General features: G+C 38.5%; 1 protein-coding gene and 1 long non-coding RNA gene across 6 annotated transcripts in view; both read left to right on the top strand.

Moving 5' to 3' along the window:
• LOC6527653 overlaps positions 1-25869 on the top strand; it is a 32339-nt gene extending 6470 nt beyond the window's left edge. For 3 of the 5 annotated variants that reach the window (XM_002088703.3, XM_039370710.2, XM_039370711.1), the window contains exons 3-10: positions 12939-13157; positions 13237-14154; positions 16414-16531; positions 17530-17690; positions 17755-17862; positions 17931-18128; positions 18548-18680; positions 21309-25869. In XM_002088703.3, the coding sequence (XP_002088739.3) occupies positions 12939-13157; positions 13237-14154; positions 16414-16531; positions 17530-17690; positions 17755-17862; positions 17931-18128; positions 18548-18680; positions 21309-21336 (1883 nt within the window). In that variant the 3' untranslated portion in view covers positions 21337-25869. Of the gene's footprint in view, positions 1-12938; positions 13158-13236; positions 14155-16413; positions 16532-17529; positions 17691-17754; positions 17863-17930; positions 18129-18547; positions 18681-20634; positions 21046-21308 lie in introns of all 5 variants that reach the window. The other 2 variants (XR_005560124.1, XR_006245110.1) reach the window with 2 other exon arrangements.
• Positions 14161-15968, top strand: LOC120320596. The gene is made up of 2 exons (XR_005560125.1): positions 14161-15708; positions 15773-15968. It is a non-coding gene; the product is annotated as an uncharacterized LOC120320596 (long non-coding RNA).
• Positions 25870-26179: the final 310 nt, after the last annotated feature.

Genomic DNA, 26179 nt, shown 5'->3' with positions numbered 1-26179 from the left:
CCCACCCACACACCCATACACACCCAATATCTACACATCTACGTAGCACCCCAGTATAAAGGAATAAAAATGAATATACAAACATATACATACATATATGGGGAAAGTATGGTTAAACTGCAGCTGTGATAGCAGAAATTGCAAAACAGAACACAACCGAACCGAACAAAGCAAAACAAAGAGAGGGGGAGCAAGAGAAAAGGGAATAAATAAAAAACAGCAGATTGTTTGTGGCTTACTATAACACCCACTAACCTTATCCCACGCCCCCTAATTGCCCAGCCGCCCAAAACAAAAGTGCACCCACCAAAGGACGATGGTGTTTGTCCACCCACCACCACCACCACCTGACTTTTCCCCCTTTCCAAGTTCATTCTGCAGCACGGCACTCGCCCCAATAATGGAAACAAACAGTATTAATAGGAGGTGACTCGAATCGATAGTAAAGTTATCGAAGAAATCGGTGTAAACTTGAATATTATGCAAATTGGTCGGGTATCTCAGAACGATGTTTATGAACTAGAAAATTATTATTCCAAAATAAAACTAGACTTAGCTTAGTAGATACAATTTTTCATTCATTCAAGTTGTCGTTAAAAACTACATCCTATCAGCTTGATATTTTATGCTCAATTATGAGTAATTTTTTTTATTTTTGATGTTTTTTGCCAAAGGGCCATTTCAACAATTTTTTGAGCCACAAGGCACAAATGGTTTTTACCAGCAATATTCAAAAAATGTGTGTACCTATTAATCTATTTGAGATCGTGCTTTTAAAAATGAAACTTTTATTTTGTTCACGTTCTCGGCTTTGAAGAGAACCACAAAATGGGCAATCACATTTCTTCTTTGCCCGGCTTTATGTATTCTCTTTTCATATTGCACGGGACACCAACAAACAACCCAACACCCACTAGCCACTAGCCACTAGCCACCAGCCACCCAGCCATTTTCCAACTTTGGACAAGGTCCCTCTGCTGCATTCTACTGTTTTGCCCTCTAGTTAAGCGGACTTCGATATTTTCGTGTTGCTTTTATAGTTCATATTGTTGGGTCGGTTGGATGGACTTGGGATTGGATTGCAGTGCTGCCATATTGACATTGTTGCTTATGTTTTTCCCCTGCCGCTTCGTCGTAGGTTTTCCGTCGCTTTTCCACTGTCCGCGCGACCGCATTTCATTTGATTTTCAATTTTCCACACAATTGCTGAAAGAGAACAGCGGCGAATGTCGGTGAAAAGCAGAGGAGCAGAGGCAGAAGCAGAAACAGAGTATCAAGTTCATTTCGGTTCTAGTGAGGGCTATCTTTAAGAATTTTTTGTTTAGCCTTAAGACTATTTTACATGCGGTCCAATAATTACGGCCTGTCTCTGGTTTTTCCCGCTTGTTTATATTAACTTTAGCCGACCCAAAGCGAAGCGGACCAGAACGAATCGATTTACCGATTTGCCGATTAACCGATACGTGCCCGATACGTACCCGATACGAACCGGCTACGGTGGCCTGCATTTTGTTTACATATGGAACTGGGCAAGGCGGGTTGCCCCCTTGCGCCTCCCAAACTTCCTTGGGCATTTGTCTATGATGCCCGCGCGGGCGGTTCCATCTATTTATTATTCTATGCATACTATCCATTTACCTATTCTACTTTATTCCATACATCCATCTATCTACATATCTATCCATCCGTCCGTCTGAATGTCCGTCTGGCTCTGGCTCACTACCAAAACCTACGTATGCTCATGAATTTTGAATTTTTTTTTTCGCTAAACTGAACGTTTGGCTGGTTTTGTTTTGTTTCGTACATTATTTAGCCCCATGCAGCTATTTTCACATTCAAGGTGTATTAATTGAGTTTTTTTTTTTCTTGCCCGTTCATATGCTGGCATTTATTCGTAGTTGATTGGGGGTATTCGTTTCGTTCAAAAGGCAGTGTGTAAATAATTTAAGATGTTATTCATGTCTTTATTAGGCTCTGTGATTGATTTATTTAATGATTCATAGATGTCTAAAGTTTCGGCTTATTATGGCTTATGAAATTAAATGCAGAAATGCTGCCCTTTTTTGGATTAAACCCATATCGTTAATTGTACCTGGTATAGTTTTTATTAGCCCATTTGGTATTTTTTGCACAATTTCTTGAGCGTACTAAATATTCAATGATTTTTCAAATTGTTTACGTAAATAAGCAGCCGAAATAAAAGAAAGAAATTTCCAGGCACGCATCGGGGGAAAAGCGGCCTGGAAAAACAAGAAAAGCGATCCCTCCAGGGAGATAATGTCGGTGGCGGGGCAAACACTTGTACATAAATAGGTGTACATACATATGTTGGCACTACATGAATAACTTTGGGTTCTTGGTGGCGAGGAAAGTGGGCGGGCAGGGGTCGAAAACCAGAAAGCCAATTTGAAGAAGCATTCCTTTGTCTCCCCGCTGAATTTGCCCCACACCACTTCAAAGCCATTTTCAGTTAGTGGCGAAAAAACCACGTGTTGTCCAGGTGTTTATGCTGCGGACGAATGTGCGAAGAGCCAAAATATATTGCTGGTCGTCCCCCAATTTGCCCCCAAGCTTGAACACATTCCATAGGTCTTGTCACATATATGTGTATGTACACTGTACCATGTACCATGTACTCCTCCTTTTGTCTCTTTTGTTTTGCGGAATATCCGAGCAGGTGGAATGTCTTGGCAAGTGCTTTCATTTCGGCTGTTGACTGCGCACATTTGGCTAACCAGTTTCATTCTGCCATGTTTATTTAATGACATTTTCATTACATTAATAAATGTCAAATATTTAAATTTCGGCTCACCCAGCAAAAGGAAGCTAAAGCAAACAAGTAGCGTAAAACGAAACCGATGTACAGTGGGTTAAAAAAAGGTGAAAAGTGCTCCATAAATAACGAATTTCGTCTGGAATAACCAAAAAAAGGTTAAAAATGTGAAATATTCGATAAATATTACAAGTAGTATGATAAATAAACGGGTTAAAAGTTGAAGGCATTATTTTTATTACTGGTAAAATAAGATTAAAATGGTACCATAGCTGAAGTGTAATGGAAAAAAGTAACTTTTATTGCCCGATTGACATTGGTTAATTAACCTTACTGTGTACATTTTTCAATTACTTTATCGCAGGAAGTCTATGCTTGTACATAAATCAAACGTATTGATCAAGATCTCAAGCGGATTCAGTTGAAGCGAATTTAACTCCTTGAACAGCTAGCAATAATTCAACGTTGTTCTGCTTTCCTTTGCTTTTGCTGCATTTGCTATAAAAATACATTACAAAAGGCACAGATTGTCTTGGGTATCTGCATTTTGCATTGAATCCGAGATGATTTGTGCGATACGAGGAGGTGGCAGAACCTGGGTGTTTTGCCTCTTTTGCGAAAACATTATTTTTATTAAGACAATAAACATGAAATGTAATTTCCCTTTCAATGTCAACGTGGCCTGGCGTTGGCTTCAGTTTAGTTTGGTCTTATATTGGTTCGGCTGGGTTGAGTTGGGTTTTGGGTTGGGCTGGGCTGTCCTGTACTGGTCTGGTTTGCATTTGTGTTCTATGGGTGGTTTTACAGGACTCTATACGCACACACACACACAAAAGGCATCATGGTGAAAGAAAGGCTTGGCTGGCAGTTTCTGGTTTCTATAGTGATGCCATGGTGCCATGGTGCCATGATGCCATGGTGCTACAGTGCTACAGTGCTTTAGTGTGGGCGTGGCATTGGCTAACGCTGCACTTCCCCTCCATTTCTGATTGCACATTGTCTGGAATTCTGCGATTGCAGTGGAAAACTCTCTGCCTCCCATCCCCTTTCCACAGCCTGGTTGTGCCACCACTGTCCGCTCCTCTGTCGTTCCTTTTCTTTCCTTTCTTCTGACTCTGGTTCTTGTTGTTCTTCAATATAGAGGTTGCCTTGTGTTTCCGGCCCGTGCCAGATAATGGTTGCTTAAACAGGGCACGTCCATAAATATGTACATATGTATGTATGTGTGCCTAGTATGTACGGTTGGTACACAGCAGAAAATCAAAGCTCAAGGCAAAGTGAACAACTCCAAATCGACATAGTGATCAAAAGGTGAATAACCAACAAACGTTTACATAATCCATCGATGCACTGAATTGCATTTTGTTTAAATTGCAAACTCAACCAGCAAGATTAAGGGGATCCAAGTTTCCCCGTATGCCTTAATAAACAAAATATAAAAGGGAAGATTAAGTATGCTCGAAAATACATTATGATTCTGATTATATTCTGAAAAATTGTACGATATCATTGTCGAGAACGTTTGCCAAATTAATTAAGGTCTTGTGACGCAAGATGAGAATGAAATTGTGATTTTATGACGCACAATAGCGGAATAAAATGGCCGTAAATCACATTTCGCCACCTTGACTTTCGAGCGGCATACATTTCGCGCAGTGTATGCATATGCGTGTACACCTTTCTGTGATGCATTTTCCTGCTAATTGAGGACGGTGGTTCAAGGCGGAAGGTGATGCCGTGCACAAAAACAAAGTTGTATTTTAACGCCCTTATCTATTTATCGTAGCACAACCACCATTAGCACCCTCACCACTCCAATTTCCATTTCCCACTCGATATTGTGGCTGTTGCTCTTTTATTAGCAGGTACCCGATAAAAGCTTAAAGTTCACACATTTGGCAGACCTTTCATACGGCTATATCCGTGCTATTTGTCTGTGTGCACGCTCCAATATTTGCCTTTGTTATAGGCTAAGCATTATATTTAAAAATAAATATAGTGTTCTTTTTGTTCTTTTTTGTTTTCTGCGTGAGTACAATAAAAATATATATGCCGCGCTGCTGATTCTCTCACTGTTTGCTCTTAAAATATTCTCCTTTCGAAATGTCAAGTTTTTCATTCGATTTTCATCTTTTGTTCTCTTTTTTTTGCACTTAAAGACAATTGCGTATGTCCCACTGTGCCGGGCCGCATATATACGTATATATGTACTTTATATATATATATCTATATACATTTGTGTATATCCTCCTATAGATTATGTGGATGTGTGTATTTTGAATGTCTGACTGTCTGGCAGAAGTGCTGTTTCTTGTTGTTGCTGTGTGTTTGACTTTTCATCGGCAGCAACGAAAAGCAAAAAAGCAATGCCAAACCAAACCGAAGAGTCGCCAACAACGTCACCAAAGAAAATGACACCACCCCCAGCCCTTTTCCTTTTCCCGCCCAATCAATCAGCTACCCCCCGCGTGCGGTGCTTTTGACCAGCCAGAGTGGAAATCACATACATATGTGTATGCTACGTATATTTCTCCTTCTTTTTTAATTCTGTTTTGCTCAAATATTTTCTTTTTTGAGTGACTGTGTCTGCGAATTGTTTTCGCTATTTCCACGAAAGAGAGAAATTTTTCCATTGTGATGATGGCTCAAACAGCGCGGACAGCATAGACACCACGGACACAACGGACACCATGACATTATTTCATAGAGTCAAGATGCCAACTAACCAAAATGGAGTGCCAACTTTATGAAGATCATTATTTTATATGGTTATATGACCGAAAGGACTTGATACCCGTTTGAATTATGAAATTCTATTGTTTATTCGTTTTTGACCACATGTGTCCGAATTTTGATAAGAGTGCCGTTTTGTTATTTGCCATCATATCGAGCTCGGAGTTAGTGTACATGTACTTAGAGACAATACTGATAAGAATGTTGGAAAAAAAAACAGCTTTATCGCATGTGGCGTTGACTCTCCCTCCATTTTCTGGTGCCTTTGTCTTAAAGTTCAAAAGTACAGATGCGCGTTAAACGAATATAAAACATTGTTGATACCATATATGAAACTTGGCGACATTTCTCGCCATTAATTGCTGGCAGGCAGTAAATGCGTCATATTCTGAAACAATTGCCCAAACGATGATCAATTAAAAAGCATCACCATATTCATTGGCATTTACTGTGCCAGCAGTAATATTTTTTTTACAAGCACCATAAATACATAAAAAAATAAATAAATTGGCAACTGCTCGGAGGCCCACACGTGCGCAGATACATTTGTATCTGCAAGTTCCCCTCCGAGTTTCTCGATTTAGTTTTCCTTTTCCTCGCATCAATTTGCGTTTCGTTCCCAATTGTGCCAAAGCCAATAATAATTGACATAAATGGCGCATCCAGGGGCCCGGGGGGGATACCGAATAGCATAGGGGATTGTCGACGAAAGCAGGGCATTCAAATGAAATATTCAAGAGAACTGGAAGACAAACGTTCGTTTATGCGGACCAAACAATTTATTGATCAATTCTGATGGCCCGTGACGTATGCAGAGCTCATTGATTCTTTTGCCCAACAATGATCGCACTACTGACAGTGCCCGTCAAACAGTATAAACGAAATATATTACCCAGGCATAAACAATGAATATCGATTTGCAGATGATGATTTCGTTTAGAATTTCAGACATTATTAAAATCACTTGCATAGGACCATTTTACTTAACTATATGCTCCCTTACCAGCGAATAAAACTGTAATAGCTATAAGTAACACCTTTCTAATATTTCGATTTGCGATATTCATGGTCAAACCGTTTTCCCCTGACTAGATTGCTTATTTATTAGCTAGTTAGTCGTTCTTGAGTTTGGGAAATTGAAACGAAACACACCTCACACTATCTAAACATTATGTAGCCCATAAAACGTTTAAATGTATCTGAACGATATCAAAGTTTCCACTTCTGTGTTCCGGGTTCGCCACGACTTGTATGGCTTTTCCATGGCCAAAAGAAACCGCCACAGGAGAGGCTGAAATTAAATTTAGCCTATGTTTATTTCGTTTAATTAGACACAGCAACTGCAAGCAAATAAAATATTTATGTACAGCCACAAGGCAGAAGGCAGACGCACACTCTCAGCACCATGCAAAGATATTCCTATACCTATTCCAATTCCCCTGTTATTTCTACATACTTGAAAACGTTAAACAAGTGTTTTGTTAATGTTTGTTTGCTTTAAAGACGTCTAATGTGCATTTGTCCGAAAACAGAAAAAGAAATCCCAGAGGCCAAAAGCCAACAGCTAAATGAATGAAGAGCATTTTTCAAGTTCTTTTCAGATCCACATGTGCCAAAACAGATTGTATTTGTGCCTAATGCAAAGTATTGGGAATTAGGGATAGCTTTTTTGGTTAAACAAACAATTTAAATTAAAGGTATTAATCTGTTTTTATTAACCGTTGCACCTTTTTTTTTTATCAACTTCAAAACATTAATAATTTTTTAGTTTTATCCGTAACATTAACCTAAGCTTTTATTGGAAAACTTAAATATTAATTGCATTATTGAGATAATTGAGACCAGCAGTTCTAAAAGAAGATATCCAGAACATTTTCAAAGTTGGAATATAGTCTTATTTCATTCATGTTACCTTGGGTTCTAGTTACCAAATTTTTGAAACTGATAGAAAGTTTCTCTGTTTAGAAGACATCCTAGCTGGAAATAATGAACATTTTCCCTTAGTTTTCCCGAAGGTCCTGCCAATTTATCAGCTGTAAAAGTGCAAACTGCATTTGCAAATGCAAATGCAACTGTTGCCGTTGTCTTTAGTTTGTTTTTGTTGTACGCGGCTGTTGCTTTTGTTGCGCGGTGGGGGTTAGGCGGAACAAAGTTTTTCACATGCACAAGTGCAGCGAGATACAGATACTATGTATGTAGCTTAGTACTAAAGTCTGTTTGTCGAAGGGGGCAGATTGGTTGGGTAGGTGCGGGGGCACAGACATATCGCACGGTTAGCTGCGAGCGCGCCTCGTCATTTTCGTTTTGGTTTCGTTTTGCTAATTTTAAAATAGACAAACAATTTTTTATTTCAATTTACAGCAGCATCAGCAGCCAGCCTGCCAGAGCACGCACACACTTTTCGAGCAGAGCAAACACACTACACGCTCTGTATAATGCCATATACCAACACAACCTAGACACATGACTACTGTACCTCAAACCGCCAGCCAAACACCCCCTAACCCCTATCTCTACCCCCCCACACCTTACCCCTTACCCGCACTCATTGTGTTTGCTCTGCCTCGCGTAACCCGGCTGCGTATTTAAATATTTATTTATAAATCTCTGGCTGATTATGATAAGCAAGATAATAATAATCACCATAATGGTTAGTTGGCGCATTTTAAAAGTGTCACTTCCCCCCGCACTCTTCCTCCCGCTAGAATCCCTTCATTATGTATCGCCTCTGTTCGTTGCTGTCATTTAAATTACTTGGCTTTGTTGGGATTTCGGTGCGAGTATCTGTATCTGTAACTGACTGTGCCCGAGTATCTGTGTCTGTGCCTGTGTCTGTGGGTGTTTTTGTTTGTCAAGTGTAGTTGTGTTCTCTGCATTTAATTGGCATTTCTCATGCAATTTACTTAATGAACTTTCGATACGAACAATTCGGCGTCGCCTGGCGTTCAGTGACCCATCATCCATCGACCCGATCGATCGATGAATCCGGTCTGTTGGGTCTTACGCTCTCAATCGATCGTCAATACGGCAATTGAGTCAATCAGTTAGCCACTTGAAGTATTGAACATTTCGGGAACATCAATTATTGGGGAATAAAGCAGTGAAACGGAGGTCATGCGATTTATTCGACCAAAATAATTAACATTACAAATGCTATCGATTTATTATTCCGCATGGACAAGCTCCATAGAAGACTATCCCAATAAACTTTTAAATAAATGTACGACTTTTTAAACACAACAGACCTTTTAACAAGCGGTTTTTATTTGGTTCTGTTTTTTTTTTTTTTTGGATGATATCAACTTTATCGTTCGTAGACTTCATTTCCACTAGTTGTATACAAATGAGCTTTAACTTTTTCCGACTGCAAAAGTTTTAAATCAGATTTTCATAAAGTTTTCGAAATTGTTGGATGTTTTGCTGGTGACCCTCAAACTGTTTGAAATTAGTTTGCGCACGATGTGGCCATCCCAGTGCACTCAAAACTGTGCTTTCACGTGCGCAGCGCCTGCTAAAAATAACACAAAATCACATATACCTTCAAAGCAACATACTCATACACATATAACACTCTTAGCATGGTGTTAATTAATTTTCATTATACTCTGTTTTTTTTTTTTTCTTTTCGTGTTAATTTAGTGTAATTCTCGTGCACTTTGCGTTCGCTTTCGCGGGGTTTTGCCAATTTTCTCCGTAAATTTTATTTAATTGCTCTCGGCAACAAAAATTTAGACAACAACTCAGAGCAAATACATATAGCCATATAGACACTACAGCAACCACCAAAACAAGATGATCATTTGTTTTTTCTCTAGAAAACAAAAATGACTTCATTAAATGATGATGCAAAATCCCAAATCGAACTTGTTCATGTGCAATATGTGTTAAGACACTTAAATGCTAATTATTTACTGATAAAAACTTTTCTTGATTTACAAAGTATACTTTTTAAAAACATGTTTTAATATTAGATCCTATTTCGTGGAAACTTTTAAAGAGCACTAAAAATCGTATATGCCCATAGATAAGTTTGTGTATACTGTTTATACATATTTACGCCTGCCAATTTGTACGCACATAAACACACAGACAAATGCCTTTAACAATATGTCACAAGTTTGCGTTGCAGGGGGGCGTTCGATTTTCGGAGAGGGGGCGTTGCACAGTCTACAGACGGCAGTGCCATAAATTTGATTAAATAAACTTTCAGTTTTGCGCTTTTTAGACGCCGCATTCATTTGTTTTCTGCTCACTTCTATGTGAAGCAGCCAGGAATGCGACAAAAACTATGCTAGATGAACAAGCAATAAACCATGAATATCTTGTTCTCCGACAGCAACAAAAACTACGGCAACTAGCGGTTAAGAGTTTAGGGCTTGTCGGGCGGAGAAATGCGGTGGATATATGTATGTATGTAGATATTTAGTGGGTTAAGGAAGAGGGCTAAGGTGTGCTTTTGTACACCAGGGCTGCCAGCCATTTCGAATATTTGGCTTTATAGTATAAAGTTTATGCCGAAAGCTTGGCCAGAGTTTGCTTAATAATGTGGTTCCTTGTTTCGAAGGAATTTTTGCTAGATGAATTGCCGGTATACTTATAAATAACACTTCATCTTGGGCTACATTTTGATTTTCATAATTATTGCATAATTACTGAAGTATCAGTAGTACATAATTATTAAGCACCAAAAGCAGAGTAGTAAATTGTTATTCAACTTAGAGGCAAATAACGTGAAAGTGCCAACGTTGCGTATGAGGAATGCAAATATTACGTATACGCAATAAAAAGTAAAAAATCAATATTACGTATACGCAATAAAAAGTAAGAAATCAATATTACGTATACGCAATAAAAAGTAAAGAATCAATATTACGTATACGCAATAAAAAGTAAGAAATCATTAAGGGAGTAGTAACAATAACTTAAGTAATATTTGTGATATTTGATATCTGTAAGGACGTGTATCTCTTGTGTTATATAATTTTCCATATGTTCCTTTTTGTTTAAAAGTAACAATGCGTGTTGGCTTAAGTACTTTCTGTGACCATTGAATTTTTTATATTGTTAGCATAAACGAATTTTAAAAGAGGTGACAGCCCTGGCACCTGTAAGGTACACATAAATTCCTTTAAACGAGAGTGTGTGCGACAGTCTTGTATAAATTTAAATTATTGTTCAGCTGTCTGCCGTCTCCTTTCGCCCCGTCTCTCTCTATCTGCCTCTGCCGGCTGCAATATGCTCGCTTGTGTTGTGTTGCCCCGTCTCCCTCTCGCCACTTAGCCGTGTAGTTGGACTGTCCAAAGTGACAAAAGCATTTTCGGGGCGAGTTGGTTGGGGAAAATGGGGCGGTGGGCGTTGGGCGTTGGGTGGTGGGGCTGCGTATTAGACTTTGGCGGTATCGCGACTCGTGCATGTAACATGTTTGTAAAATAAATTGTTGTAGCTCTACTCGCGCTCTCTCCATCTTTTTGGCCCAAATGTTTCCTTCTCTCCCGTTGCGTGTGTAAGTCTGTGTGTGTGTGTGGAAAATCTACATATCCCTACGCTTAACCCTCTATGTACCCATAGGCTGAATGTAACCCATAACGAGATATAATGTCTTAAAAAATGAAATCTTTTAAAAATATTCAAATATTGCATTTGAATGTTTCACAACCCAATTTATCATAATCGTTCTTCTATTTATTGGACTTTTTATATTCCTAACCACGTTTTTCTTATCTACTGCAACATTAAAATATGTAGAAATTGGGCTTTTGGGCAAACAGGGGTTAATTCCGAATGCGAGTGACAGAATAAAAGAAGGAAAATACCAGCAGCTGGCAAACGAGACGTAAACATAATTTAACATCAGTTATGTGCAAACGTGCGAGTGTGTTGACATGACAACGATAAGGACAAGGATAAAGATAAAGACATTGTCCGACCGCTTGCTAACTGCTTTAATCAGCTGATAAGATTGTGCGCTTTTGCTGGGCTCCGTTTGGTTCGCTTCGTTTCGTTTCGGTTCGGTTCACTTTTTATCACACTCGACGACAGTCCATTTTGTAATACATCCGCACAGAGTGTACAGAGTTGAGTGTGCGAGCAAATACTATTACACTAATATTTATGGCGGCCTGCTTCTGTGTTATCACTTGGGCAGTTACCGATAACAGCTCAACAAGTTATGATAGCCTTCGCAGCAGGTATTTGTGGGTATATGCAGTTAAAACTGGTCGAAATTGACGTCACCGATGCAGTTTAAACCAGTCCAACAATTGACGTCATTGTTTGCGACTATCATTCCTGATGAGAATAACCCGAAGGTCAACCTGAAATCAAATTACCAAGTTTTGAGCAATACAAAGAAAATTCCTTGAAAATAAATGTGAGATAAAAATATTCGAAATTAATAATTGCAAGAAATATTTTCCTGTTCTAGGGAAAATTATAGGGAATTGTTGTTCATATCAAAACATTTATTTTTGTATGTCACAAATAAATAGGTTGATTGTGATTTAAACCCATGATAAAAACAATTATCTTTTCGTGTCATAAATTACCTATATACCATTAAAGGATTTTTATAAAATTGTATTACACCCAGTGCAGCTCTAAAGTTTTTTCGAAGGTGAAAAACGAACTATTTACCCAACTCAGTCGTATTATTTCCCCATGTCTCTTTGTTGCCTTGTATCGATTGAGTAACCATAAATCTTTCAGTGGAGTAAGATGAAAACAATTATATAGATACATAAGTTACTGTTAATTTCCACCATTACGTAAATACATTTTCGGATTATGTTAATTTATTTTTCACCCGTTGTGTTTTTTTTTTGGTTTTTGTGTAAATGTGTTTTATTAACCTCCTTCTATTTTTCCCAAAAACAATATAAAACAACCCGAAGCATATGAGTTTTTCGACTAGATAAATTCCCACATTGATATATATCTTTGCAACTTGGCGCTGAAATCAAATAATCTAAAGGAAGTTTTTCGATAAATACCATAAACGGAAAAACACACATAATATAAGTCATCACATAAACAATTAATATATTAGGAACTTCTGATCATCGATTTTAGTTTCTCCTCGTGTGTTTTAGTTTTATTTTATGATTTCGAATCGTTTTCACTGGTCAACGAAATTTAATTGGAATTTGCAACGAAATTGGTGATTGCAACTGAGTTTGTACAATCACTAGTCTTGAGGAAACCAAGTAAGTTGCCACGAAAATCTCTAGTGCTCATAAAACTTCGGAAAATGCGTTCAAATTGTGTCATTCCCCACATTAACACGCCTTTTCAAGTGATCTTGGAAATAGCTGTATATTTTTGTGGCACTTGGTTCTATCCTTTTTGTTGACCAGCACTTTTCCTAGACTAGTTATATGCTCATTGTGAGTCCCTAAAACCCTATACCAACGTTCGCTTTTTGTTGTGGGAGCAGCCAACGACCTGAGCAAGGCGTCCACAGAGTTAGAGGAGCCGCAGACCATCTACTACGGTGACCCGGTGGTGAACCTGGGCCAGCCGTTCTCGATCACCTGCATAATCCCGATCACCGAACAGATTCATTGGCTCAAGAACGGGGAGCCGATCACGCGGCACAATCTGCGGCACGGGCGGGATGATCATGCCTACGCTCTGTCCGAGAGTGCAATCGAGGGTGAGTATTGTGGCGATGGACTTGATTCCGGAGGCGTTGATTCCACCACTCATCTGGTCATCTGTTGCTCCCGCTAAAGGTGAGAAGCACAAGATCGAGGCACACCTGAGTGTGCGACATGCCCTTAAGGTGCACGAGGGTCGCTACCAGTGCAACCGGTACAGCGACGGCTACATGCTGCACGTGCGGGATCCCAAGGGAGTTGGAGCGGGAGCAGGCGAACCCACCGAGTCCGGCTATCAAACCATCGACGAGCTAACGCCCAACTCTGCGGATGATTTCTTTACACGAGCGTGGCTGGAGCAACAGCAGCAGCAGCAGCAGCAACAACAACAGTTGCCCCACCAGTCGCACAAGCTGCACAAGTCGCATTTGGGCTACGGAAATGCCAGTCTGTCTGCGTCTCAGCCGTGGCATCCGTCGGCCGGCGGAGGCGGTATCCACCGCGTTTACTCGGCGACACCGCCCGATTTTCCACCCCCACGCCTTAATCTGCTGGAGCAGACGGTGGCGCCGCCAGAGCCACCGACCATACTGTACAATCCCAATCCGACGCATCCCACTGCCAGCGCCACTGCCACGGAGGCCAGCCTGCTCCTGACGACGGCGCACCACCATGTTCACCACCAGCAGCAGTTGCAGCAGTCGTCGCAGCACACTCTGAACGCCTTCCAGCTGCCACTGCCGCCGCGACCCAATCCCGGCCAGAATGAGCGATACCAGACCTATGCACCGCACTATGTGCCCCCAGTGGTGGTATCTGGAGTGGGAGCGGGAGTGGAAGCGGTACCGGGAGCAGGAGCATCAGGAGAGCACACCACCATTTCAGCAGCCACCAGCACAAGGGCCATGATGGGTGGCGGTGGTGGCGCTGCTGCTGCGGGCATTTCTGCGGGCGCGAGTGGCCAAATGCTGGGTGCTGGCGGCCACATGCTGATGGGTGGCCAGGGGCATCAGGTGCATCTGCAGCACCAGACGCTCTTGCCCGTCAAGATGGGTGAGCCACACGCATACACAAAGCACACGAAACACACACACGTAACACACATGATACACCCACAAAGCCTTTAATCAAAGTTCAACTTGTATTTGCCCACTTTGTTGTTGTTCGTTTTTGGCTTTTAACTCGCTCGCGCCGATCAAAACTGCCATTGTAATTGTTATCGTATCAAAACATAGCTTTGATCCCATTTTTGATATTTAGCTATGAAGATTTTTCCTTCGCATATTGCTTTTAATATTTTGATAAAGTAAAAGTTATTTCACTAATTCTTGGACTTTTACATATACATATCTGAAAACTAAGGTTAAACCTCTTTAAGATCGAAAACATCTTTAAATATAGTAAACATATTCATATATTTGCGCATATACCCCTAAAATTGGAATTTGATTTTAAAATTTTATTTAAGCTAACATAAAAATGCGAAAAATTTCACAAAGTTTTAATAAACTTTTAGTACGAAAAAAAACCTTGTTTAAAAAGTATGCTACGATTTCATTCTAATTTTAAATGTCCCTCAGATAAATGTATATGATATTTATAGCAATATTCTTTAAGAAGATATCTTTTAAACTCCAGGAATTCTTGAAAACAAAGATATTCAAACAGATGATTTCTGAATTTGAAAATGGGAACAAGGTCAAGTTTCATCGCTGCTGTTGTGCGCCCAAACAACACCACCCCACCCCACCCACTCGCTCTGTCTCTTTCGTTCTGCATCTGATCTCAGCTCTGGCACCTCACCACCCCCCTTCCCCGCGCTCTCTCTGGCGCTCTCTCCTCATTAGCCCCTCTCGCTTGTTCTTTCCATCGCCGTCTCTTTCCATCGCATTAACCTCGCTAGTCTATTTTTGGTGTTGTTGGTTTTTAATTAAACGTTAATCGCCCGCCTAGCTAATCGCTTCCTCTCGCTCGCTCCCCCCCTCACTGTGAATTTGGCAAGTCTGCTCTCTCGCTGCCGTCCATACACACAGCTTACACACACATCCACATACGGTCACACCTTTAAGTTGAGCTTAAGTTGTTTACCTGAACTTTTTCATCATTGACGCTCTTTCTTTGCCTTCTGTGCTTTACTTTCTTTTGATTTCATTTGTTGCCAATCCCCCGGTCCGCTGTGAACCTCGTTGCTATCTCTGTCTTTGTTTTTCTTTGACTTTCCTTACTCGCCCTTCCGCCGTTCGTTCGTTCCTTTTGTCTCTTTGGTTCTTCCTTTTTTTAACGCTTTAGTTGTTTACTCTGATTGTTGAACACACAGATGGCAGGTGCATCGATTTCGATTTCAATTTCGATTCCATTTCAATTCGTTTCGTTTCGATTCTATTCGATCGAATTCGCATTTGATTGGCAGCCAGTTTGCAATGACGCATAAGTTTACAATTGGCAGCGTTTGGCTTACAAGCTGATTATAATCAATCAGACTGCCAGATAAGGCGGAAAAACAACACGTGACGAGTTGCTGATTCCCTTTCTGTAGCTCTATTGCTTTTTGCTTGCGCTTCTTGTCGTTTGATTATCGACGATAAATCGAGAATCGATCTAAATGTTGTATGTATCGCATTGTGTATATCGATAAACTACTTACCTACTTTTGCTCCTTCTTACATTACAGCTATCTTAACCGATAATTAATCAACTATACTATACACATATTAAACTAATCAAACATAAGCGTAAATAACCAAAGTAATCTCAGTTCATACGCAGCGTAAAAACTAAAGTTTATTTGATTTCAGTCCAAGTTTCGAAATAGTACAAATGTGTTTTATACCAGACAGGATGAATAAAATTCGATTGACCAAATTGTATGCTCTTTTGTTTTATTTATACGTATTCTTTAGTTATAGTTTTAGTTTTACGAATATCCTTATATTTTTTTTCGCTCCACCTTTGATTTGGTATTAGTGATTTGTGTGTTGCTAATTCATCATTACTCTCCAAAGCAATTTAGTCAGTATTTAAAACCGAATCTCAAGCGCTCATCTCTCAGCCCAAAAAAAAAGAAAAAAAATACTCGAAATCAAAAACCTCAGAAATCTCTCCAAAAATCTCCACCAAAACTCTCATACTTTAAGCTCGTTCTCAAATTATTCCTATAAGCAAATATATTTATATTTACATACAAGTTATTAGAATAAACTTTGTTTAAGCCGTTCTTTATGTAAACGTTTTCTCGTATCCCAACATTAGAACAACCACCCCAACCCACCTAACATATAACTAATCGTCTTTACCTATCTATACCATCTCCAGATAAGCTGGTGCCAAACTATGATAATGTCGAACATCAAATGAAATTTTACGACATCAGATCGCCGCTCGTTCTCAGCTGCAACGTGAAAGACAGTACGCCGGGCGGCCTGCTCATATGGTAAGTCATTCCGAGGTTCCCGCCATTTGGGGATACGGGGTCATAAAGTATCCGGGAGTTGTTCCAGGCCAGCAAATGGGTAACTGTGTTTGTGCCCGTGTCCCACATAGTTAGTAGTTATAAGAGCAATCATTTTAATACGGCACAGCTAAGCACTTTTGCTTAATTATGTTGGCCTGACTGCCTAACTGACTGCCTGACTGACGTAACCTGGTAACTGAAACATGAACGAACCGAGAAACACACTGCCCTTGGAAACAGCCATCGGACGTGACCATATAATGCAGGTACATATCAAGCCAAGGAAAAAAATAGTATGCTAGATTCCAGTAACCAGAGTATCAAAGCCTGAGTATTTTTATTTTAGCTTTTAATTCATTCATCTTTAATTGGTCCAGACTGGATCCTCTACTCTATCCCTGCCCTTGCACAAATTATGTGAATAATTAGCATACCCTCTGCAAGGGTACAATAAGGTGCCATTTCTGCGAGTGTGCACAGTTGAGTGGGTCTGATGGGTGGCACTTCTGGGGAGGGCGGTTACTGAAAAGTGCCTTCCTGTCTGGGAGCAGTAAGTGTTGGTGGCCAAAGCTCCGAGCTCTGTGGCAGGGTCTGGTAATGGTAATGACACTTCTGTTCATTCCGGGACCTGTCCGGGTCTCTGGTTCTCGTTCTCGTTCTTGTTCTTGTTCTTGTTCTGGGGCCAGGGCCAAACTTTGCGTGTGCCTCGGTGTGGAATTAGTCTTTGAATAATTGGCAAAAGGCGTAGAAAACGGCGAGGGCTTAGAGAAAGTTTGGCCCTAGAGTGGGTGCAGCACGGATACTCGGCGATAACTGTGGAATTCATTTAGATAAATGAGTATTTTCTGTTACCATATATCTACAGAGACAAAAGGAAGAAAATAAAGGAATTTAGGGTTATATTATAAGTATATGTATGTATATCAGAGTACCTATTAACAATCTAATGCCGCTTCGTATATTTTTCGCATTAATAGGAGAAAGAACGGCACCGTTGTGACGGAAGTAGCTTCTCTAAGAGGTCGCTTTAAGTTAATCCCAGACGAGAACAAGTTCATCATCGATAAGACGGATACGACCGACGATGGCGAATACAGTTGCGAGTACAGTGGAGAGACCAAGAAAATCGAAGTAATTGGTACGTACTGGGTTTCCATTGAAATCAAGAACCTTCCACTAAGTGATCGTTTCTATATCCGCAGCCCGCGTTGTTGTAAGAGTGCCTTCAAATACAGCCGTTGTGGAGGGTGAGAAGATGTCGGTGACCTGCAGCGTTGTGGGAACCAAACCACAGTTGACATGGACCTTTGGTGAGTATACATCCCTAGTTCTCTTCGGTTCGAAATTGGTTTTAACTGTGGTGCTCTTCTACCGACAGGCAATGTAACGCTGACAAACGACACAGATCGCGTCATCGTCAAACCAGATAATGGTGTTCCTAACGCCATTCTGACACTGGACAATGTGACATTGGACGACAGAGGCGAATACAAATGCACTGGAAAAAATGCGGCCAATGAATACGCTAAGAACACCACTACTCTTGCCACCGACGCCACAACTCTTCGTGTTAAGAGTAAGTTTCCATCGAAAGGGTGTGTCGCCCGAGCTTTATTTAATATCCGCAAATAGTCATGGTCGCCATTCGCAGTAGATATTTATTAGATATTACTACATTTATCTCCCAAACGTGCTACTCTCACCAAATTGCTAAATCTAAACTGTATTTGTATGTCAGCTTAAAAAGCCAAATTTTGAAGTCCCAAATTCCAATTAAGTAAGTTTGGGAAATATAATTGAGTAAAATCTACATTTTGGCAGCTTAAAAAGCCAACATTTTGAAGTCCTAAATTCCACTTAAGTAAGTTTGGGAAATATAATTTAGTAAAATCTACATTTTGGTAAATGTCAAAGGAAATTAATATAAAAAATTGTGATCCTGGCTAACTAGTAGTTGTAATAGCAATTAATTTATGATTCTTTTATTATTTGTAGGCAAATTTGCCGCCTTGTGGCCTTTCCTGGGCATCTGTGCTGAGGTGCTGATTCTGTGCATCATCATTCTCATTTATGAGAAGCGACGCAACAAGAGCGAACTGGAGGAGAGTGATACTGATCCCCAAGAACAGTAAGTGTGCTACTCTCCAACTCACACACCAACCAACCTACCAACCAATCAACACCACAACAAACAAAATACCAACAACATAAACTGTCAACACCAAATAATATTAAAGATCAGTAAACAAACAAACACGAAACAAAACGCAACAGAAGAGGAAAAAGTTGAAATTTTAGTTTTATACTGCAAATTAAAGACGTTGAAGCTGCAGGCAAATGCGATTGCGATCGCGAATGCGAATGCAGACCAGACACCAACATAACCATACGGAACCAGATACAGATACGGATACTGATACGGATACGGAGAAGCAACGTACTTACGGACGGACAGACAAACGGACGGAGGAGCAGCAGCAGCAACAACAATTAGTGAAATTTTCTTAGTTAACAATTTCTAATAGTTACCACAATGGGAAACGAAAAATAAATATGAATGAATTTTGTGTTTGACGCAAACGGATATGCGATAAATTGAAAAAGTTAAATGTTAAGAAATTATATAGTTTTTGCTAATTTTGTATTATAATGAAGTCCATTGTGCCTAGAGCGTCGCAAAGAAATTAATAAAATACCAAAACCCAGAAATGTGAAATGGATAGTGATCCACTAATCGTTGTGGTTTCTACTTTTTTTTCGATGTGTGCTAAGCGTAAGCAAATATATTTGTGATCCGTATATTTGTTTCGCCCGAAACTCTGACAAACACAAAACGGAAACGGAAACACAAAACGAACGCACACAGACGGCACTCACACACACCAACACATCCGAGAGTTAAAACAAAATATGTAGTTCTCTAGATATAGATACTATAAACTTAATTCATCGTATATATGCCCTATGATTTTTTGCTTTATTCAAATCGAAAATTCATTTTTCGCTGAGCTTGTTTCTGTTGCTTAAAAAATTACAAACGAAACTTAATGAGAAATAATTACACATACACAAAATCCTTTCTTTTTATGTCAGAGTCCAGTCCATTATATTATTACACTATCATGTAAAGGAATACGACAAGAAAATGTTATCAACTTTGTTTTTAAGTACTTATTGTTTAATTATATACATTTAAAAGAAAACCGCATTAAACAAACAAAAAAAAAAAAACAAAAACTCCGTAGACAAAGCAAAAGTTATCATTTTGCTTTGAGAGATACAAAAAACACAATTAATCGTTACTTATGTATATTATAAATCATTATATAAGCTTATTAATTTCTTGGCAGCGAATAAAACACACACACGAAAACACAGAAGACGTAGCTCAACGCGTTTGCATTGATTTGGAATTATAATTAGAATTATTTGTATATTGTACACAAAAGAGTATTTTCCCCGCCCCCAATGCCCCACAACCCTGCCCCTCTAGTTGCGCACTTTCTGTTTTTTTGTCGCCGCTGTTGATTTTGCTGTGTATAAACTTGAGAACTTTATCATTTCGATTCTTTGTATCTAGTTTCTAAACACTTGTGCTATTCTTTACCGATTACAACTATCCATTATGATTTTGTGAGTTTTGAGATTGATTTCTACCGAAATATAAAACAAACAACAACAAAAAATACAATTGTAAATTAAATAAATGAAAAGAAAAAAATAAAAAAAAATAAACAAAAAAAGAACAAAACCAACCTATTTGCATTTTTATTATTTCTTCTACATTTTACGTAGTGCTACCCTGTAAATGAACACTCTTTTGTTTCTTAGATCCTTGGTTTCTGCTTGCCTGCCTTATAAATGGGGAGAATATCTCCGGTGATTTTTTGTTTCACTTCTGATTTGGTTTCAGTTGCTGATTGACTTATGATTTGCTGTTCATGACGATTTCCGGTATCTTTGAGTGATTCGTCCTAGCCGATAATCATGGAAAGCTAATCAAATGTATCTTTCATTCTTTTCTTATTTTCCCATAACTATCCATATGAATTGTCGAATAAACCAACATTTCTTTTGAGTAGTTGATCAAGTTCGCTCTCTAGTTAAAACTAATTTGAATGAGAAATCCTTAAACAAAAACTGAAAACATGTGGGAGAACCTGCTGCTTGATTCGATCGATTGATTGGTTGACTTCTTTCTGCAATCATCATCAAAAAACTAAAAATTGAAATCTAAAAAACCAAAAACCGAAATCCACCACCAAAAACGAAAACTAACCCAAAATATAAACCTCGCCCTCGATTAATTCTCCATTAACCCGCCTTAACTAACCAAATCTGATCCAAAATGTGCCCAGCGTCAACTAACATCAACAACTACAACTCCAAAAACAACAATCACTGCAATAATGTACCAAAATAGCTAAAAATATCTACTAACAATCTGAACAGCAATAGCAACAAGTACGGTATCTGCAACAGCAACAACCAAAGTAGTCTAATTTTTCTACTAACAAACCATTTTACTGATTGGTTTATTATTTACTTATTTTGCATTGAAGCATAGACAAGTTCATTGAGTATTTGAATGCGATCCCCACTATTATAAAATCTATCTTTGACCTTGACATTTTAATTTGACCTTATTCGAATTCGTTTATTAAAACCCCAATCCAATCACAACAGCATGAGCAAACCATCACTCAAGACCACAAAACTAATTCAAGTGATTTTTGCAATTTATTCTTTATTGCAGGAAAAAGAAAAGGAGAAATTATGATTAAAATTCCTAAGCAAAAGAAAGAACACACCGTATAAAAAATAACAAATTAAACAATATAAATATGAGCAAAACCCACTAACTGAAAGTAAAATGCATTAAAACATTACATAAACTACATAAAACTAGCGAGATCGAGAATGCTAATGATACCGACATAAGAAAAACCATCACAAGAGAAAAAGTTGTGTATCCATGTCCCTGTCCCAATTTCCCTGCCCCGGCAAAACAGCAAAATTTGTTTAGCAAAATTGTATTTTATTAATGAAATATAAAGGAAAAGCAAACCATTAATATTAAACCAGAGGAAACCGAAGTAAATCTAAAATAATATTAAAATGGAAAGTGATAGCAGTTAAACGAACACTAATAAGAGAATATGAATAGGCGATGGCAGAATAAAGGAACTTTAGCAATTAACCTTAAACTGAATCGTTAACTCCAAGCAAAAATGTCGCACATGCCACCCCTTTTCCCACGCACCCTCCACCTGAACAACCGAATAATATTGTACATAACCTATAAAGTTGAGAAAAGCTAAAGAAGGGCACTTTCTTCTGTCTCTGCCCAACTCACCGTAGACGCGAGCAGCCGAGGCTCTGTCTCTCTCTTTCCTAGCAGGAGGACTCTTTACATGACTATGATTTTTTAGGTAGCGATATTTTGAGGTTAGTTTTTAGTTCGAAACGGAACTGTAGCAAAGAAAGCAGCAGAAGCAAAGCGGAAGCGGAAGTAACAGGAGCCACAATTAAGAGCAAGATGGCGGAGGAGAGAACGGGATGGAACTTGATGAAATGGGAGACCGTTTGCAAACGACGTTGAAAGAACTTTGTTTATTTAACTTAGTTAATACGGTGTATTGAAAAAAGAAAACTGAAGATGAACTTTTTAAACAATTAAGTAGCGCGTTATGAGTATATTTTTAAAGGATTAATACCACAACTAGTAGCTGATGATGGAGAGTTAGACGAAGCGTTGGAAGCGAAAACATTGTATATTGCATAATTTTAGGAGAAGTGGATGGACGTAAATCAGATGCGTACTGCCAAAACTTGTAAAGTTCAGTACTATTTGCATAGCCTCATTTTTGGTAAACAAAAACTAAAAAACCAAAATCAAAACACACTAAGAACTAAAAACAAATAAAAGAAATCATAAGCTCTGTTAATTCATTTATGTTGTTGTTAATTTCGGTTGTTTATGTATGTATAATGTATGTGTATAAAAATCGAATTGCGAAAGAACAAAGAACTAAAGCGGTCTTCAATTCACACCCTAACCGTAATCATAAATTAAAAATTTGTATGACTTTAATTTTAGTTACATACGTATTTATACGTTTTAATTTTCGTAAACCTTTCGTTGTTGATTTTTTCGCCGCCACCAAAGCTTTAAAAATTTACATAGTAAACTGTGTTTTCAGCAAAACGATCAAGTTAATGAAATGAAATTATGTTAAATGATAGAAGACGAGACGATTTGTATAGTAAACTAAATGAGCATAATAAACAGAACCCTTGATAAAACCAACAGAGAAATGTTCTTGTTATATATATAAATAAAGAATATATATATAATTACTATATATATACATACATATATATATAGATCACGTGTGTGTGTGTGCATGTTCGATTACATAGTTATATACATATGCGATGAATTACAAAAATAGAAGAAGAGGGGAAAGGTAAATAATAGCCTAGAGAGGAGACTTTTTGGAAACCGTCGATAAATTCTCGTGCATAAGTTTTTTATTCATGTACAATTGTTGTACAGTTTTTGTGGCTTATTTGTGTATAACAACTATTAATGACAACAACAACTACTACTTGTACTACAATTGATCTATTATGCATAACTGTACATTAAAGTGAGCCCCTACTCTCCCACTTCGCCCCCTTCGTGAACCCCCTTCTCATTTTTTTTTTACTTCTGGGCTTGGAATCCATTCGACCAACCAACCGACTCCCCTAGAAAACATCCCAGACGTCCTTGAACCTCTTTGAACTGAAAAGCGAACCCAACAACACGAACAACAACAGCTACGATACCTATTTACTGCTATATTGTATGACGTAATGTTACCCACAACAACAACAACAACAACAACATGAACAACTAACCATACACACGTAACTAACTTTAAAGCAAACCAAACCAAAATCAACTTCGGAACACTCGTCAACTATGCTATATATATATATATATGTATTTAAATATATATATATATACAACAACATACTAACGAAAGGATGCAAAAACCAAACGGAAACTATACATACTTATATAATATACACCTATATACAAACAACCACATACGCAGTATTGTATGTCTTTTTGTACAGAAAACAAACGACAAACTACTAAGCCTGACAACAAACAAATCGTGTATCCTAACTACAACTCCTCAGATAGAACATATGACGCCTCCACAGCACCACCACCACACAGTACTCACACCTGGAACACCACATCCATACCCCACATTCACCTTATGGTCAGGTCTCCCTATCATTTAACGATCACCGACCGACAACGATCCATTGTTTACCCATCAATTGTTGCTAGCTATCGAACAGTATAATCAACAAATGCAGAATTTCTTGGCACACACTTTTGAATCTCACGCGGTAGTCGCTTCATGAGTAGAGCAGCTAAATGTGAACATCGGACGGAGCTCTAGTTGAGTCACACAAGAAGGAACCTTATATATATTATATATATAACATACATATTAATAAATAATATTAACAATTACATGTACTTTTAATTAGTCGCATAAGCCAAATGTCGGGGGGAGATAAATCACAAGCCGAAACGAAAACTAAGACTAAACCTAAGCCAGAAAAGCGGTTCGCATCGGTTAACCCAGGATTGATAGATCAAATTGACAGGTTAGGTTCGAATTTCAGGAAGGTCCTCGGTTTTATATAATTCCGCAACGTAGCGAGTATGCAACGTAGAGCTTGTATATTTGATAATTAAATCACAACTGTCTCTCTTCGACTTTCCGTACAGTGCGTTTCGGAGCTGCAAAACCCAAGATAACAAAAAGGACAAATGCCCCCGAAAAGTTATACCATCATTATGCAATGAAACCCACAATTTCAACACTTGTTATAGCATTGAAATCACTTGCAGCACCCAAACACATTGTACGCAAAATCAGAGCCAAATGTATGTTTATTCAAAAATATTCTTTTTGGCGGATTCACTGGCAAGTCACACAATTTGTATGAATTTCGGCTCTGGAAAGGAGCTAGCTTCCGATCGGTATGGAAATGAGTATATGGTGGAGGAGCCATCAGCCAGCCAGGCTGAGATTCCTGCGAACCTGTGAACCCAGAAAAAAAAACCTAACTTTGTTTTCCGCAGGCGCCCAGGGTAGTGTTAATGAGATCTGTAGGAGACACTGTAGGAAAACAAATAATTGCCTTAGGGTTTCAGTAGAAATATGTAAAACAAAACATTAACAAATAATTTACCTTTTAAATCATTTCCCTTATCGGCGACTTTGAGCAAAACGTGTGACTTGGCCTTAATGGGGGTGTGACATCAGCACATTATAAACCAGTTAGAACTACGGGTAAACACGGTTCGCCATAAAAACCGATACCAAAACCGAAACCGAAACCAAGAGTCGAGCGCAGTAAAATATTCTGTAATCCACGCTAGTAACCGAATGTCACACAAAACACACACATGGGCCGGCGGAGGCAGATGGAATCCTTCCGGGATGAGCTAGATATATAGGATAGCTAACCGCATAAGCCTTTAGGGGAGTTAGATGAGAAGCAGATGAAATCAATTAAGTGCCACGCCCCAACCCCTCTTCTAACCAGACTTCGCCGTATGACAACCAAATAGAACTCGTTACCAGATCCCGTAGAAGGATTCCAGTTGGTTCCGCAGGGCCCCTGCGAAATGTCTTCAACTAGAGCGAACACAAAACCGTTTCAGAATACTAATCGATAAAACTATGATTTTTAGCAATTTATATAAATTACATATATACATACAAATACATAGATAATGAATTATGGAAACCGAAGCTAAAACTAGACCTAATCCTAAATCTAGACCGAAGAGAAATCACAAACAAGTCAACAGGGCACAGCGCTTCTTAACTATATTAATTTCGACAAGCAGAACTTTTTCTAAACCTAAACTAAAACCAAAACCAAAACCAAACAAAGAAAATGTAAAACCAACGCTAATCTTAAACTATAACTAACTTTTTAAACTAATATTGAAATTGAACCCAACAAAGTGTTCATTAAACTAAAACCAAAGGAATACATATGTGTGTATGTACGAGCATGTATGTATGTATATGTACTTAAAGTTATACATTAAAGAAACACAACATTTTGTATGGCTATGGCAAAAACAAATCCGAAAAAAAACCGAAGAAAATAACAAAAAAAAAAAAAAAGAAATAAGCAGAAGATGGTGAAAAGAACCCAACAATTTAGATATGTAATTTAATGTAAAGAGTTTATCGAATAAATTGAGAGACAAACCAAAAAAAAAACAAGAGAAAAACTTTAATGAAACTTTCATCAGATTTCTAACGAACTTTACGAATTTCCAATAAGAAGAAAACTGCGCTCTTTACGCCTATCTACCGAACATCTCTTTACATAGACATTATATGATATAAATATAATTATAATGGTGGATCAGGTCCAGGGAAACCGAGACCGAGTCCGAATACTTACATAAGCATACACTTGTTTTTAGCACTAAATGAAATCTCTTGCGTTACTTTTGTTTAACAAATACTAATTAAAACAGATAAATTAATATACATACAAAACATACTATAAACATACATACTATAT

Source organism: Drosophila yakuba, chromosome 2L (genome assembly GCF_016746365.2).
Source record: "Drosophila yakuba strain Tai18E2 chromosome 2L, Prin_Dyak_Tai18E2_2.1, whole genome shotgun sequence".
NCBI lineage: Eukaryota > Metazoa > Arthropoda > Insecta > Diptera > Drosophilidae > Drosophila > Drosophila yakuba.
The sequence above is the reverse complement of the archived record's forward strand: the minus strand, read 5'-3'. Positions and strand labels throughout refer to the sequence as shown.